At 46.7% G+C, this 17,804-nt stretch overlaps 1 protein-coding gene across 7 annotated transcripts in view; it reads right to left on the bottom strand.

Moving 5' to 3' along the window:
- The window catches only part of TMEM276 (transmembrane protein 276), a 100,185-nt gene that overhangs the window by 33,192 nt on the left and 49,189 nt on the right, over positions 1 to 17,804 (bottom strand). For all 7 annotated transcript variants that reach the window (XR_011278684.1, XM_069621791.1, XM_069621794.1 and 4 more), the window contains one exon: positions 5,095 to 5,200. Coding sequence is in view for 6 of the 7 variants with exons in the window: in XM_069621794.1 (XP_069477895.1) it covers positions 5,095 to 5,184 (90 nt within the window). In the remaining variant the exon portion in view is untranslated. The remainder of the gene's footprint in view (positions 1 to 5,094; positions 5,201 to 17,804) is intronic.

The following is a 17,804-nucleotide window of genomic DNA, read 5'->3' as shown; positions in this document are numbered from 1 at the left end:
GATAAGTTCTATATGGAAAATCATTGACAGACCTAAAATAGGAGTGTAAGGCAACTTTTCTAGAAGCAATAAAGTTCCCAAAAGGAGCTTTAGGTCTCCAGCCCCCAAGAATGTATAACTTATTAGCAAACGAGGCAACATTAAGCAACCTGGGGAGACAGCACAGAATGCTACAGAACGCAATCAATAAAATAAAGGCAGAGAGGAAGATGGACAAGCGATGGGGGCTGGGGTTTGGGGGTGCAAACGTGATGGAGATGTCAGGGTTTGATGCACAGTAATTCCTACAAAAAAATCAAAGACGAAATCAGATGAAGGTATATTTATATTTTATACGTTTTACATTGACTACACCATGGCATCTACCCATATGCCAAATTTCAGGTTTGTAGCACGTTGGGAAGTACGCTGAACTGCCAACCTCCTCTCACTCTATCCAGGGAACACCACCGGCACCTCTAGCCTTTGGGCCAACCAGAACCTGTCTAAGAAGTGAGTTGCAGAGGCACAAACGGTGTACAAAATCACATCACTTGCCAAAAACATTCAGATCTGCTGAAGGGCTCTGAAAAGCAGGCAGTAAGGGCGTTTGTGACATCTCATGTGTAGTTGGCGGCTTACAAATGAGCTTTCAACTCACAAAGAATATCGAGATAAATATTGCATATCACCATTCAGCCCTAAAATATTGAGATATGACTTTTGGTCCATATCGCCCAGCCCTACTCCAGAGTACTAGAAGGTATGTTATCCACAGAACAAGTGCTTCCTCGCAACCTCACAGACCCCCCTCTTCAGATAAAGCAACTCATTCTGAAATGATTGGCTCATTAGAATCAAGCACATGCTATGAATGAAATCACCTGTTGGCACTTCACACATCATTGGTCAATGACAAGTTAGCATTGGTTGCTTGTATGGGTTTTGATTAACTGTCAAAGCTGGAGATGTTTGGTAGAGGTACTTGGTCATCAGTGAAAGGTCTGCTTGAGTGGGGAGGGGCTTTAGGGGTGCAACTAAAACTACACTTATATAAAATAGGCTGTTAATGGGGTTGGGTATGATAGTGTGGCTTATACAGCTTGCTTATGTATCTGGAGTTCAGATAACCTACAATTTGATGGCACAACGTTGTTACATCACCAGGCTTTTTTTGTGTGAAGATATTCACCTGAGAAAAATGAATAGAAATAAATGGGGTGGTAAGGGGATATAATGGGTAGGGTGTGTGGGGAATAAGAACTTGATAATAGGGAAGAGTGGCCTGGGGGAGGAACCCCCCCTAATAAAAAATTAAAAGTTTGACGAGTTTTTGGCTGAAAATATTCAGCAAAAAACTCTGCCGATCTAAGAACATAGAACCATTTTGATCTTAGTTTCCACTGGTAGCTAGCGGAGGCCACAGCGTGTTGTGAGGTCGATTTCCCATTGTTCTTTTCTGGAGATGGGATGAGCAACGCATGTTGGAGCCTTTGTAGGAAGGTTTTGTATTTCTCTGGCAGGTGGTACTGCAGTAAGCAGCAGAGCTGGGCGAGGATTGTTCCCACTATGAACATTGAAGGTCACCCTACACGTTCTACACCCAATGACCCAGACTGCTAGTTCTGTTGCCCGACTGGATCCCGCTTCCTGAGAATTAGACTCATCGTAGTGAAAAGGGACACGTCTGGCAACAATGCCTCATTTCCTTGTGTGGCCCACTAAGAAGAGTATGCATTCATGTATGGAAATGTAGAAAGTGAAAACCTAGCTGAGAAGCAGCGGAGCACTTGTGAGGAATTCGACCATCCGCAGTGGTGGGTGTGCGCTCGCCTGGGATTTTTTGAAATTTTAAATGAAATTGAATGATGGTAGATAAAACTCCGGGAAATGTGCGGGGCTAATCAGCACACATGTTCCTATGCTCACCGCACAACATACACGTAGACCTGTGTACTCTGGGTGAACACAGCCTACAGGCGCCGTCCCCCCTGTCATATTTAGTTGGAATATGACAACCAAGAGTACATCAAGTTATCTCAGAAAGCGGAGGGCAAATTCTTCCTCCTGAAATGGCAAGCCTAATGAACTAACAAAGGCTCCATGGATCCGCTGTGTCCTTTGTTAGCTGCTGGTGGCAGCCTCACATACTAATCAAAGTTCATTCAAACAGCCCACGGGAGACCGGGTCGCAGGACTAACAAAGGACAGGAAAACCCCAACAACCTTTGATATGCACTGTGTCAACCTGAAGCCAGCTCCCGCTTTCAGTTTCGAGGGCAGTGACCAGTCATGTCTGGAACTATGCTTTTACAGTCGTCAACCCCGCAGGTTGACCCAATTCCGAAGGTACGAGTATGTGATCTGGCGGTGACCGAAAGTCTGGTATTGCCGCAGGTTCAATAGAGACCTGCTGCTTTAATCAAGAACCACAGAGAGCTCCACTAACTAGAGAGACCCATTTATCCGCAGCAGACAGGAATATGGGTGGGACTTAGTATTACATGTTTTCACCCCTTCAACTTTTCTGTTGCAAAGCACTGTGGTTATGACCTCACACATACTTGAGATTGTTGGTGTGGACCCAGGATTGGTTCATTAACATAGGTTTAGCCTACACCAATAACTGTCCCATTACACTTTAAAGGAGGGTCAAGGCCTTCTTCTGGCCAGATCTGAAGACTTTGCAAGGAGTAACAAGAAGAACTCATTTGGACTCCGGCTGAAGGTAGTGTCTGCCTTACAGCTTACGCCAGTGAAGGAAGGCATGGATTTCCAAAGAGGGAAGCAAGATTCCTCCCCTAAACATCTCCCAGGGAACAGAAGGAGATACTGAATCCAGAGGACCATCCAGCAGCTCCAGAACCGGTACCCAGCCAGCATACAGAGTAGCATGCTAGACTCTGCAATCAAGCTTCCTAGGCGGAGTGCCAGGGAGTCTCTGAACCAAACCAGTGACAAGACTGGTGCCTGCAACACTCTCCTCAGCTTTGGGCCATCCGCCTTAAAGGACACAAGGACACAAGCCCAGTGAAGAAGCTTGGAGGAGTGAATCGACAAGCATCAATCAGCGTCCGCCTTAAAGGACATTTTTGAGCCAGTCGAGTCCTTCGAGCGGCAACTGACTGCACCACTGACTGTCGTTACGCTGCAGGCGCTCATGCCGTTCGAGACACCTCGACCACTGCTTCAGACCTGCAAACCAGCACTGAGACAATGATTGCTGACACTTAGCCCTGTGCAGGCCAGCCTGCAGCCGTCCATCCAGCCTCTCTCGCCGAACTGCCTGCCGCCTGATACCCGCAGCTGTCTCCCATCTTAAACTGTGTCACCAAAGCTGTGAAGCGCCCTGAAACTGAACTTCTACAGGCACAAGGTGCAGTGTGGTTCTGTCCCCCTGGTCCTTCTCCAAAGGTCCCTAGTGACATTTTACGACCCATTGCTCATTGTGCTGAAACCAAGTATCCTTGAACTATTGCGATTAATTACTTTACTGACTACCCACCTGTCACTCAGTATCCTTCTTGAAACCGTTTGTCCTCTACGTTCCTTTACAGGATGGGTTGTATTTTGTAGTGTGCTAGAACTGTCTGTAGTTATAAAAATAAAGTAGATATTTGTATACGACCTTGACTGGACAGTCCCTTTTATCATTGGGTAATAATTGCATTTTCGCTGTGTTGCAACTAACCAACGATCTACGACCTTGTGGAGATGAGCCTGCCGTTCCGTCCACGTTACAGAATTGGACAAGGAGGTCTATAATTTGCTTGCATTTGCAATCTGTTTGATCCAGATCTCTCTCTGCTGCAGGGGCCTCCCTCTGGAACAGCCTTCCTGCCTCCCTGAAACTTGAGGAGAACCATCTCTGGTTCCGGAAGCACCTCACAACCTTCCTCTTTGCCTCCGCTTTCTCTCCCCCTCTCCCCTGCTAAACTTCTGAAACTGCACTGAATCTGCAACTGGGCCACTCACCGTTCCCGGTCCTTGGCCCAGCCACTCTCCCCTGCACTGCATCCCTGGCTACCCCCTGCACTGCGGGACTGTGTCTGTATCCCTACAGCCCCCCTTCCCAGCACTTGTCTGCACTTATCTCGCACTTGCCACTAGCTGGCCCTTGTTATTTATCCTGTATGCTATTAACCATGTACTGCACTCTCCCCTCTCCACTTCCCCCTTGCACTTTCCCTTCCCCTCTACCCTTCCACTTGCGCGATCTGAATGACACCTGGCCTAGTAGGATCGTTGTCTGTCTCCCCTTGTTCGCCCCCGCCTCGTTGCGCCTTGAAACACTTGTGTATAGGTGCGTTACAAATGCCATATCATATCCCTTCTTGGGTACTAGAGGTGTGGGGCTGTTTGATGGTTTAGAAACTGATATTCATCCCTGAACCACTGGTGCCCCAGAAGTTGATTTGTCAAAGCTCTGCACATGGGGGTTGTGCCCAGGAGTTGCAAGTAACGGTGTGGGGCCTGAGGGTAGCAAGGCCGAGGAGGATAGAGGGAGAAGGAAGGGGTGGAACCCTATCGAGGGGGGAAATGAGGGATAAGTGGAGCCATCAGTGACATTAAACGGGTTGAGTGCCATTCAGAATTCTAAGGAACTTAAGAAATGTTGGTTTACAATTGCAGGTTACGGGTTGGTCAACTACATGCACATATATGTGTCAGAGGTGTATGAATACAAGTTATCGAGTCCGTTATGAAACGGCTCTAGAAACAAAATGAATGATGGAGGTGGGGAACCTTTCAGGATACTATATGGAACAGATCTGAGAACGGTTGTTCTACCTTAACAAGTCAGAGGACATTGGCTGTCAACAATATGAACACGTTTTTCTAAACTGAAAAAGTAGATAATATAATCAAGTTCATCAATTAAGGTGCAGATGATCCACTGTATCGAAGACTATCTGCATTGGAATTGAATAGTCATGACACCCCCGAAGCCCCTCCCCACACACCCCTATGTTCCCAAAGGAGATCAATCTTTCTCTGGAAGTGAGCAATGAATTAACAATTCAACCCGTCCACTACATTTCTACTCATCATCATTCCGGCTTCTCCTGGTGCGTTTGAGGTCTACAGACCCAGCAGCATTAGTTTCCGACTCACCTGAAAAGTGTAAACTGCTGAGTAAAGGGCCACAGCGCACAGACACCCATGAGAGACAGCAGTGGTCCACTTTGCGCAATGCTCGGCCATGGCGGTCACATGGCCCCTGGAGAAAAAGAAGAGGGTGGACGTTAACTCTATGGACGGAGTGGGGAACTGGCAAATGTCAAGCTGTGCAAAGGGTTTGAGAAATCCATGGCGACGACCGCTCTCACAGATAATGCATCGACACGGAACATTCATACAACTGCACTGCCTGACAAAGGCAACAAGGTTAAGGATGGTGGCGTGTAGGCCCCTCCTGCTGCTACTTCCGCAGTCTACCTCCTTTTATTGGGTGTGGCGTACAGACAAAGGGGTTTTAAACGTTATGATGAAGGGAGGGAGATTAGATGTGAGATTAAGTCCTCTACTGACAATTACCCAAGGAGAGTGGCATCATAGCATACAGATGTCTCACTTCTTACCAGTGGAGGCTTGCACCAGCATAGGCCATTTCTCAAGGCCACTTCCCTTATTAGCCCTTTACCAGGGTAGCTACCCATTCAGCATCAGCTCTCCCCCAATTCCCCAGGAGGGGTTGAAACCCTCACCTCCATCCAAGAACACACAAAACAAATGCATGTGGTGTTGCCATGGTGCTGAACTGATGATATAAACCTATAACCAGTTGCCGCCACCCACCCCACACCACATAAATCCAGGTCTCTCGTCTCTTTCCTGCTGCCATCTAAATAAAAGTCTTCCAGAATGCCCGACCTCTTCCCCAAGACACATGTTGATGCGGATGGTATCTTCAATGCGGTCGCCAGGTCACCAATTCAGTCTCAGATAGTGCTACTTTCCCACACCTTCATGAAAACAAAAGCACCCCCGCCACAGGACTTATCACCTGCTCCAAAACAACATTTTAAAAATCTGCCCCAATGGCTGCCTGCTTGTCCCACACAACCATGCCTGGTGTGAAATCTAGAGCACCAACTCCATAGCACCTTAATACCTTCAGCATGTTAATAGCCCCTCGCCCCAAAGCTCCTGGATACCGGTTTCTTGCAAGTATAGCTGCGTTGGTTTCCACATCCCATAGGATGGGATCATTTCTCTGGAGGAGGTCAGCCTCTCTGCTGATTGACTGAGGTCCTCCAGTTTGTCCTGCTCAGCATACTAGATCTCAAATATACCCTCCCCACCCCCTCAGTGAATCCCAGGGGGGTTATGCAGGTCAGATGCAATACAGGATCTCGTTCGGGTGTCACCGCCGCTCTGGTGAAGCACACTAACGCGATCACCAGCTAAAACATTTCTAGAATTCAGTATTTCTTGGATATGGGTGAAAGGTGGATGGCTGTCAATTTATTTAAGACTAAATTCCAATAAAACAGAGCGCATATTGACCTCAACTACTAAACACCTACTCTCTGGTTGTGCAACGTATCTCGCTTTTACGTCGTTCGATATCTGTCCAGCAAAATGTAAGGACACCCAGAGTTCTCTTTGATTATTTCCAGAAGACCTCAGATAAACTGTTATTAGTTCTGTCAATGTTCAGTTACCCTGCCCTCCTTTTGGAGTAACATTGCAGCCATAATTGGCTCACTAATTGACTATTGTATTGTCTTATGAGCAGGTTCTCTGAATTATGCAGTGAAATCTCTCCACACCCTACAGAATACTGCTGTTTGTGCGGTAACTTATACTACTCGTCATATGCATATCGCCCCAGTATGGCAGCAATTAAACAGGATCTCATTTGAAGCTAAACTTTCTCTTAAACTGCTTCCTCTGGCCTGTATGACCTTTCATGGAAACATTTAAAGGCCTGGCTTCAGGATCGAGCTTCTGCTTAAACATTTGCATCTGTAGGTTTAAAGAAGCCCGTGGCCTAGCTCACGCAGCTAGTCACTGGGCCTTCCCTTCTTGCCAGTGGTTGTGGCATAGATCATCTGCTCTTCTTTTGGAGAAAAATCAAATCCCTGCTTTTCCAAACACTGTTGTGCCTCAATTATTACTTTTTTGCAGGGCTTGGTAGAGCGTGGAGACGCATACAGTTTGTAAGACCATACAAGTAACTGCTCATTTGAAACATATTTTCGCAACTAAAAATGTGGTATTAACAACTTTTTACCCAGAAATAGGGTCTCACACATACCTGTATTTAGAGTACAGATATGCAATTACAACACAAGTATTTTTCATTCAGTTCCTAATTGCTTTAAATTAATACTTTGTATTAGTTTGTGGTACAAGCGTTTGATTGAGGTTATGATGGGCGCAATGCAGCTAGATTAACTACCGTTGTCCAAACCCGACTATGCCTGCTAGGTGGAAGCGTTCTTCAAGAACCATCCATGGGCTGAAATTCTAAATATAAGAAGGTCGAAGAATTACAAGCCAGATTTGTAAAACAAGAGCAGCTACATTCAAGACCTCGCTAGCAACCATGGAGAGTCTTACCCAACATTTCAAATGATGCAGCTACACTTCCATAGTTACTGTGGGATGGTGCAGGCATATTATCTTGCAAAGCAAAGAGTCTGATCCTGCAACATGGGAAGAGTTTGAGAAAGTAAACTAGGCCGCGAGGGAAATTGGTGTTCTGTTTTGTGCTCTTCGAGCCAATGAAGCATTTCAACATAAGAACAGAGCTTTGAAGGTTCCTGGTGGTTTAGTAGGCATATCGCAACACCCCAAGGCACTTGCCCGCTATTTCATTAATAGCACCAGCACTTGGACCATGTATCTGAACACACATCGAACACGACAGAGGTACCAGAGCAAGCAACAACAAATGGGTATCATTAGGTTGCTAAATAAGTAGTAAACAGGGTTGATATTGGAAGAAAAAAAAGGCTTATTGAACTTACAATGATTGGAAATCCATTTTCATATAACACAAACCTGAACTTGTTGACACTGCAACCCAGGCAATTTTAGAGGGAGCATGACAAAACATGTTGGTCAGCTCCAAGCCCTTAGATTGCATGGGGAATTCCAAATACGGAGATTCATTTCCGAAACCAGCACCATGAATTTATGGAATTACATGAAGAACAAAATAGATCTAGGTCACGCGCCAAGAACCAAAAAAAAAAAGCGTTCCAGAACTTTTATAGAGTTAAGAACAGATAAATCACTATTTGCCAGACTACTTGAAAGCAGATCACAGTGTAAAGTAAATTTACGCATGCTATTAGGGCTTCATGAATTCTTTGTGGTACCACAATCCTGGTTGAATGAAGATAGAACTGTGCGTCTTTGCCTGAAAAAGAGCAAAGTGATCAAAATGTATTTTATTGTTGAACGCGCAGACCTAGCTCGGGAGCAGCGGAGTGCTGTACATCGAACTCTAATCAGTCCCACCACCACTGCAAATTAGCAGCACAAACAGCAAACAAACAGCTCCAATATCAGCAATTGCCAACAATCTATGTGAAAGGCATCTATTCTAACAGTTGATGGCATAGCAGAGGTAGAATCTTTGGCGATGTCAAAAGGCATTGGAGGCAGAGGAGGAAACTGACACAGGTGACATGGTTGCTGACATAACCTTTCATTAAACCAGAAAATAAAGAGAAAATCTAGCTTTCCCTAACTCTAAGAGGGGCTGCCTGCCTCAACTTATAAGACTAATGGTTCGGTCAGAATGTCCGTGCAAATCCCTAGTCCATCGTCCTATGTCAAAACCCTGCTTCGGAACCTAAATACTGAATTAAAAAAGGAAGTGGAACTTTTAGGTCCAGAAGAATGGCTCAAGTCTTCTGGACAGCGGACCAAAGTTCCATCTGTTAGGAAGAATCTTTACCCGGGGGAAAGACTCCCTTCCGCAGGTCTCAATTCCTTTTCAAGGGACAACACAAGCTTTCAAGTTTTAATGCTAAAAAGCGGCAACGTTTTCAGGTCAAGTTCCCAAGGTAAAGTTCCAACTCAGAGATCAACATTCCTTGTTGCCCATCATTTTCATCACTGTTGGGCTCCTGGAGAATGCCTCCCTTTTCCAGGTGTCAGCGTTTTCACAATGCCAGGGGTATGACTCCCTTTCCCTAGGCAGAACACACACTAAAGGCAAAGGAAATGACTTCCTTCACCTGGTTATTGTTACCAGGAGAATGATTCCCTTCTGGTAGCTTTTCAATCGTCTGCACAGTTCCAGATCACTCTGGGGAATGATTCCTTTCTCCATGTGTCTCTTTGCTTTCAAATACACAGTTCTTAACTTCTCTTCTTTGATTGGGCTCACTTGGTATCTTCTCTTTACCAAGTACTGCGACGAGGAAGAGGACTTGTGCAGTATGCAGATTTTGGGTCCCTGGCTTCTCTCAATCCCTGACTCAGAACCGTTGGTTTGCTCTCCCGCCAACTACTGATGCGACGGAGATGCCTCGCTTCTCGTTGTGGGAACCCAACCCGAGTTTCTCCTTCTTATGCTCAGCTCCCTTGGCTCGTTCTCCCGACAAGTACTGATTTAAGGGATTTAAGGGAGATAGCTTGCTGGTGGTCAGTGGTTTGGTTGACTCCACTGGGCGTTCCTGCAGAGCCTTCTTACCGACTGCCCAGTGTCCCTACCGGGCCTCCGAATCGCCCCCTGTACCAGTTACTGGGGGTCGGGTAGCTCTCCGGTACTTTCTGGAATTGGGCATCTTCACAGCAGCACTGGCGTTCCTTCTCGTCGGCTGCTCGGGGTATGTGGTTCTCTTCTCCCAGCTTCCTGTGGCCGTGCCACCACACTATTCCCCAGGACTGGCCGGGAAAGTTGCCTCTTGTGTGACTCCTCGGGACCTCCACTGCTTTTTGCCTCTGTCTGCCGCTCTGAGTGGTTCTTCTTTCCTGCACACAATTTGAAACTCCCGTGTTCGTCACAGGCTGAAGGAGAAGACCCCTAGTCCTCTCAGTTTCCTTTTTATTTCAGAAGCTCCGCCCTGGCACAGTGTCCACACCTGCAGCGAGAACTGTCAAGTCAATCCTTACTCCTCCTATGGGCCACCTCATCTCAGTACTAGGGTCAGGCAAATCCCTGGGGCTCTTAAGGATCTTCTTCATCCCAGTAACTTCTACTTCACAGATATTACAAAAGTACATTGATTTATCCTTATCATGGGAGTGTGTGTGTTAACAGAGGTGTCTAATGACTGAGGAGTGTGTAGGGTACAGGTGGAGGGTGTATATACCTCATTCTTCCGAGATGTTCTCCCTTGTCCCCAGAGGGGAGGTCTCGTCCCATGCGATCCTCCCATTGAGTACCACCCCTAGGGGGACTATCGGGTAGCGGCCTCACCAACCTGGCCTCATGGGAAGGGGCTGCCCCCTGGAGAGAAGTGACAACATCTATAGTTTCGTCACAGCAGTCACACATGAATAGATCTGTCTGGAGCATTCACAGAAGCAAAATTCCAAATACTGGGATGATAGTGAAACTTGACAAACTCAATCAAGATTAGAGTAGAGAAAGTAGGCTTCAGGAAAATGTACCAACCAACTACAAAACTATGGACAGTACAAATAAAGCCAACATTACTCTGATAACTAGAAAAACAAATGCTTCAGCATGGCCAAACCACCAAAAAGACTTTTGTTGTGGCATGGTGAATAGACGTGACCTTTTCCTTTGGATGGTCTAATTAGCACGAAAGAGGAAGGAACAAAATGCTTCTCTTTACACCATCAATGATTGTGAAAAGAGGAGCTACACACCTCTAGATATTTGCACAGGATGGATGTTTTGTTCCTGTTAGAAGAAGGTATCCGAAACTCCCGAGTCGTACTTTGTGGCTACTTCAAAACACATTATTCCAATTGGAAAAACTTCAGTTTCACTAAGCACATTGAAGGCTTCTGCATTACCTGCAATTCATGCCTTGTCGGAATCTGATTGCAAGAAGACTGTCAGGGAAAAGTAAAATTTCATACATGAAAGCATTTATTACAATGACTGATGATACCATTGTGGCACTTAATTCACTATAACAGCAAAAAGAATTCCTGAACAGGTATTGGACAAACTGGAAATATTAAATTCCAGTTTCCTCACCTACAACCAGTAGAACTAAAAGGTTGTGTTGCACTTTGTTTGTTAAGGGCCTGTATCTGCAACCCTACAGTCCCTTCTCTCTGCACGTATGAGCCACCCGCTGCCTGCACTTTTGAGTTAACTGCACTTCACCCTTCCTCTCCCCCTGACACTGCTCTTCCCTCTTCCCTGCACGATCTGAATGACACAAGGCCTAGTAAGATCGTTATTCTGTCCTCCCTTTGATTCCCCCTCCTTGTCTTGTCGCGCCTGGAAACACTTGCATACAGGCGCGTTATACATGCCATATCATATTAGGAAATAGACAAACCGGGAAAACATATTGCCTGCGAGAAGCACTTTTGTACCTGCAATGAAGAGAACAATGATCAAGTCATGATCTGGATGCAAGATGACCATTAAAAGTTCAGCAACTATAGCAACCATTGGAACACCTGGACCTTGATGTTCTTGCTCTCACAGAGACCTGGTTTAAGGACAGCTCTAACACGATTTTTGACACTCTTCTCCATACAGGCTACAGGATTCTCTCTAAACCCAGGCCCAAAAGACCAAGAGGGGGAGTTGCCCTAATATTTCGAGAGTGGATTCGAGTTTCCATCATCCCCACTCAGGCCTATTCCTGTTTCGAATGCCCGGTCTTATTTATTACATTTGTTGTACGCCCAGACCCTGAGGTATCACGGCGTAGTTACAGACAGAAGTAAATAGAATCTTGGTATTAATAGCAACATTAGAGCAAACAATACAGGTTTACCTTACTACTTTATATACAATTATGTACATTTATATACAGTGAGGGTACGGATTGGTCTGGGATGCGAGGTATTTGGGCTCAACTTAGAACTGGTTGAATAAGCACGTTTTAAATCGTTTTTTAAATAGTGGGAAGGATTGTTCATTCTTGATGTTGATAGGTAAGTGTTTCCAGTGCCTAGGGGTGAGTACTTTGAAACTGCTGCCTCCTGCTTTTTCTCTTTTGTATCGTGGGATTTCGAGGTTTGCGCTGTTATTCGATCTGAGGAGTCTGGTCTGGTATTTCTTAGTGACTGTGTTGAGAAGGTATTTGGGAGCTTTGTTAGTGATGCATTTATGGGAGATGCTCAGGGCTTTGAAGAGTATTCTGGCTTTGGTGGGAAGCCAGTGATTTTGTCTACTGATAATGGAGATCTGATCGGATTTTTTTTATGCCTAATGCAGCACGGAGGGCTTTATTCTGCATGAGTTGGAGTTTGGATAGGTTGGTGTTGGACGTGCCTAGGAAGAGGATGTTACAATAGTCAAGCTTTGATAGTATGAGCGCTTTTTCAAGTGTAATGCAATTTTCTCCAGCATTGGATCTTTCATAGATTCAGATGCTTGAATATGCCCTGTCGTCAGACTGGGAATCCTCGGTGATAAAATAATTAATATTTTTATTTTTTATATACACACATTTCTACCTAGCAGTGCATGTACATAGCCCATTATAGTCTATGAGCCATTCTATTGTGTAGTCCCTCCACCTCACTTTGGTCCTTTATGGCCCCAACCAATGAGGTGGCAGGGCTTAAGCTCCACCCCCGGCAGCCATCTTCATATTTTTCACCGCAGTCTAACAGACACAGGGTCAAAGCTCTCAAGCTTTAAACAGACTCAAGCTCTCTGGGCTTTTCAAATTTTTTCTACTTTTGTGTGGAATATATTTTTTCAAATATATTCCATTTTGTTCCCCTTCTTAGGGGCTTTGTTCTTAGTAAAACCTTGAGACAAAAACGTGTTTGACTCAAAATCGTTGTGTGAACTTTCTCTTCAGAAATGGCTGCACCTCAGGCTGTCAAGAAGCCTTCCCTGTTCAGGGACTGCACAAGGTTTTTGAAGAAATTGGTTTACATGAAAGACCCCCACGAGCACTGCATTTATCGTCTGTACCCACATGACATTCAGAAATGCGATATTTGTAAGACATTTTCCACCAAAACCCTTCAGGACAGGCATAGAAGACTCCTTTTACACCTGGAAGCCAGGGATCAATCTTCGGGCGAAGAGTCTGTCAGGACAGCTCCTGTCCAATCCAGCATTCCATCTGAGAGGCAAACTTCAAAGAGAAGGTCCTCTTCAGTGGAAAGGAGTTCCTCTCCCATGGCCAAAAGTAAGAGGAATCTGGAACTGATACCCTTTCTGCCTCCAATGGACTCATCAAGCCAGAAAAAGTCACATTCATCAGCAAAATCTGCCTCCAAAGGTAAGGAGGAGTTTGCGAAAAACAGGGGGAGGGTGGGCAGTCGTCGACGGGGAAGCCGTCCACGAGCGAAGGGCCATACCATCGACGAAACCATCATAGACGACGATCACGCATAAGACTTTGTCGACAGCAAGATCATCGTCATCGGACTTATCGTCCACGAAGCACTCGTCGACGAGCAAATCCCACCACTCGTCCACGAGGCATTCATCCATGACGCACTCGTCCACTGAGCACAAACCACATTCGTCGACAAAGCTCTTGTCGATGAGAAAATCACATTCGTCGACGGGATCCAAAACACATCCGTCGACGGAACCACCATCCACGGGACGCAAGTTCCTGCAGCTACAGAGGAATTGGAGCCCGAGGCGCCTTCCCCGAATGATACACCTGTCATTGAAGCCAATTTCCTTGAGGGTACTGAGGCTGCACCACTGGTACAACAAGTTTCACCTTTGGGGGACATGGCAGAACTTCCTGATGTAATTCTCCAAGATGAACTTTCAGATGCAGAAGTGGTGGAAGAGACACCCGGTCCCTTCCCGAAACAGCATAGTCCTCCTTGGCAACCATCCACGGAAGAGGTCGAACATCCTCATGACCCGATACTTATGTTATCCGTACAGAGGATTGTAGAGGAATTTTACAGACGACAAAGGGAGAAAGTAGCTCCGACTGATCCCATAGAATTGGAATCCTTTCGGAGAGACTCAACTCCAACTCCAGGCACGTCAGGAAGCTCTCCTCACAGGAGTAGACCTCAGAAACTGACGTGATCACCGGAACCTGCTCGAAGACCTAGGAGCAGCACTCACAGTGCTTCACCGACAAGAATCCCATCACCATAGTCATCGCATAGACCTCGATCTCCGGATGTAGATACAACTATGGTGCCTTCCAGCATTTCTGTATCAGATTGGCAGGAGGATCCTTTTAGAGAATTCTCTGATCCAGAAGAAGGAGAAATAACACAGGAGCCTGACGCAACCAGTGAGTGGGAGAACTACGTAGTTGAGAAACCCAGAAGGAGAGATTCACCAGGCGAGGCCTCACAGCCGGATGATCTGGTTTATTTCCACAGCATAATAGGCAAAGCTGCAGAATTGTTTAAAATTCAAGTTTCTTCGGAAGAAAGGAAATCGGTGCTCTATGAGCACAGGGACAAATGCAGGAGAACGGTGACCACCATCCCTCTCCTCGATACCATCTGGGAGTCTGGATCCAAGATCCTAGCTACGCCCTTATCTACTCTGGCTCTGGTGTCCAGACCAGAGAAGAAATATAAAGCTCCAGAATCTGCACCGGTTTGCTTGAAGGGTTATACAAAACCGGACTCGGTTATCACGGTGGCAGCAAGAAAGAAACTAGCCAATCCCGCCTCACCCTTGTCGGCACCACCGGACAAAGACGGGCGTAAGCTTGAAGCCATGGGCAGGAAAGTATCATCTTCTGCATCGCTTACCATTAGAGCAGGTAATGCGCTGGCCATGACCGCAAGGTGCGATCGCAAGCTTTGGCTCTGCATGTCCAAATTGGCGAAGCAGCTACCACCAGAGCTCCAGGAAGAGGCTAGGTCAATAATCGCTGATGGTGAAGCAACATCAGATCATATGATCGACGCAGCGGTTGATGTGGCCGAATCAGGCTTCAGACAGATGGCGCACGGCACAGTACTTAGAACGCAGGCCTGGATGAAGGCTACAAATTTTAGACCTGAAGTCCAAGCGCGGATACTAGACATGCCATTTGATGGACAAGATCTCTTTGGAAAGAAGATAGACGACCATCTGAAGGAAATCAAAGGAGATACGGACACAGCCCGAGCCATCAGTTCTTTGAAGGACAAAAATAAGGATCATCGTTCTTTTCGTCCATTCAGAGGCTCGTCTTCCAAATTCAGAGGATACGGTCGCTCCTCGTATGGGCAGAAAGTACTACGCGGCACGTACCAAGACAATAAATATCAGTCATCCAACAGATATGCCCATAGAGGCAGGCGTGGCTCCACCCAAGGGGAAGTCACAAGGCAAGCAAAACTGACTATCAAACACTTTCCCCTCAAAGCCACACCCGGTGGGGGGAAGGGTAAGCCAGTTCTTCCAACACTGGCAGTCAATTACATCGGACAAATGGGTGTTGCAGGTGATCCAAAAGGGTCACACGTTAGAAGTATTTCTAGACCAACCTCCTTCCCTGCCTCCAACTTCGCGCAGGGTGCATATGCTAAGGCAAGTCATGTCCGAAGTGCAGAAACTACTCCAGAAGGCAGCGGTAGAACCAGTACCATACTCTCAGAGGGGAAAGGGTTTTTACTCCCACTTCTTCCTCATCAGAAAGAAAAAAGGTCAATGGAGGCCCATCTTAGACCTGAGGACACTCAACAAGTTAATCAAACACATAACATTCAAGATGGTAGCTTTACAAGGGGAGCTACCTTGGTTAAACAAGCACGACTTCCTGGCCACTTTAGACTTGGAGGATGAATGCTTCCATGTGCCGATCCAACCAGCACACAGACAGTTCCTCAGATTCACGGTGGGAGAGCTCCATTTTCAGTTTCGAGTGCTCCCATTCGGGGTAAAATCGGCACCGAGAGTTTTCACAAAATGCTTGGTGCCTGTAGCTGCAAGTCTCAGGAGGGCAGGAACGGATGTGTTCCATACCTGGACGATGGGCTGATAAAGGCAAGTTCCGCCACAAAGGATTGCTCAGCAGTGTCGAAGACTATCGACCTCCTAAAAGAATTAGGTTTTTCCATAAACACGAAGTCTTGCCCCATTCCCAGCAAAATAGCTCTTTTCCTGGAAGGCGAGCTCAATACCAGCATTCCCAGGGTGAGGCCATCAACAGAAAGGGTAGCAGCGATTCTATGCTCAACATCCAGCTTCCTTGAGAAGGAGACAACATCTGTACGCTCTAACAAATCCCTTCATTGTGCATATTACTCATACCAAATTGCAGGCTGCGCATGAGACCGGTTCAGGAGGCCCTGGACCACCAATGGAAACAAGCTCTCGGATGGTGGGAGGACATTGTCCAGATTCCATCGACGTTGCACAAAGCTCTCCGATGGTGGAATGTTCCGAGGAATCTTCTGCAGGGGATGCCATTTCAAGCACCGACATCGACCCTTCTGCTGAGGATGGACACTTCGTTATCGGGCTGGGGCACTCACCTTGCAAACCTCCAAACCAAGGGTACTTGGTCGACACAAGAGTCCCAGCTTCACATCAATGTGTTAGAGCTCAAAGCCATATGGGTGGTGCTGAAAGCTTTCCTACCAGAGATAGCTGGCCAGGTACTTACAGTCCAGACAACACGACCTCCATGCACTATACAAACAAGCAGGGAGGCACGGGGTCAGAAATCCTATCACAAGAAGCCCAACAGATATGCGCATGGGCATTACACCACGGGGTGCAAATCAAGGCAGAGCATCTACCGGGAGTGGACAATGTCCTAGCGGACAGACTAAGCAGAGAATACACGTCGTCCCACGAGTGGGAGCTGGGCGAAAAGGATCTTTTCCTTATGGGGCCACCCGCATATCAACCTTTTTGCTACCAGGAACAGCAAAATGTGCAAGAGGTTTGCCTCGAGATAACCGGAGTACCAATCACGGGGAGACGCGTTCTCAGTGGATTGGACGGGCAAGTTCCTCTATGCCTTTCCCCCCATTCTCCTCATGGCGAGGGTACTTCGCAGGGTGAAAGAACAGAATTGTTCAATGATCCTAATTTCACCGGATTGGGCACGGCAAGTCTGGTACTCGACGCTGAATCTTCTATCCCGTCAGCCCCCGATTCGCCTCAAGACGCATCAATATCTGCTGACACAGCACAACCACAAGGTCCTCCACCACGACCCGAGGAGCCTATCTCTCAAGGCATGGTTCCTGAGCAGCGCAAACTGATGAACCTGAAGCTACCATCAGAATGCTGGGATGTCATCAGGGCCGCTAGAGCCCCGTCGACACAGATTACCTACACCAGGAAATGGACTCGTTTTTCCAAATGGTGCGAGAATTCGGCAATCGATCCCCTCACGGTCTCGGTTGATCAGGTTCTGCCCTACTTGTTGTACCTCGCTAAGTCAGGGCTCTCATTGTCCTCCATCAAGATCCATCTGTCCGCATAGCGGTGTACACAACAACCCCAGAGATGCAATCCTTACTTTCTTTACCAGCGGATAAATTCTTCCATAAAGGGCTAATGCGTACTTATCCTCCTACGCCTACGCCAGTTCCGAACTGGAGCCTCAACACTGTCTTAACAGCCCTCATGCAACCTCCCTTCAAACCCATACACAGATGTGAGGTAAAACAGCTTTTCTGATAGCCATCACATCAGCCAGAAGGATCAGTGAGTTACAAGCTTTGTCTTCAGAGTCGCCTTTTACTTTGTTTCAGAAGGACCGTGTCATACTAAGGCCACATCCTAAGTTCCTTCCCAAGGTGCT

Source organism: Ambystoma mexicanum, chromosome 5q (genome assembly GCF_040938575.1).
Source record: "Ambystoma mexicanum isolate Mex_15411 chromosome 5q, UKY_AmexF1_1, whole genome shotgun sequence".
Lineage (NCBI taxonomy): Eukaryota > Metazoa > Chordata > Amphibia > Caudata > Ambystomatidae > Ambystoma > Ambystoma mexicanum.
This window is presented reverse-complemented; position numbering and strand designations above follow the sequence as displayed.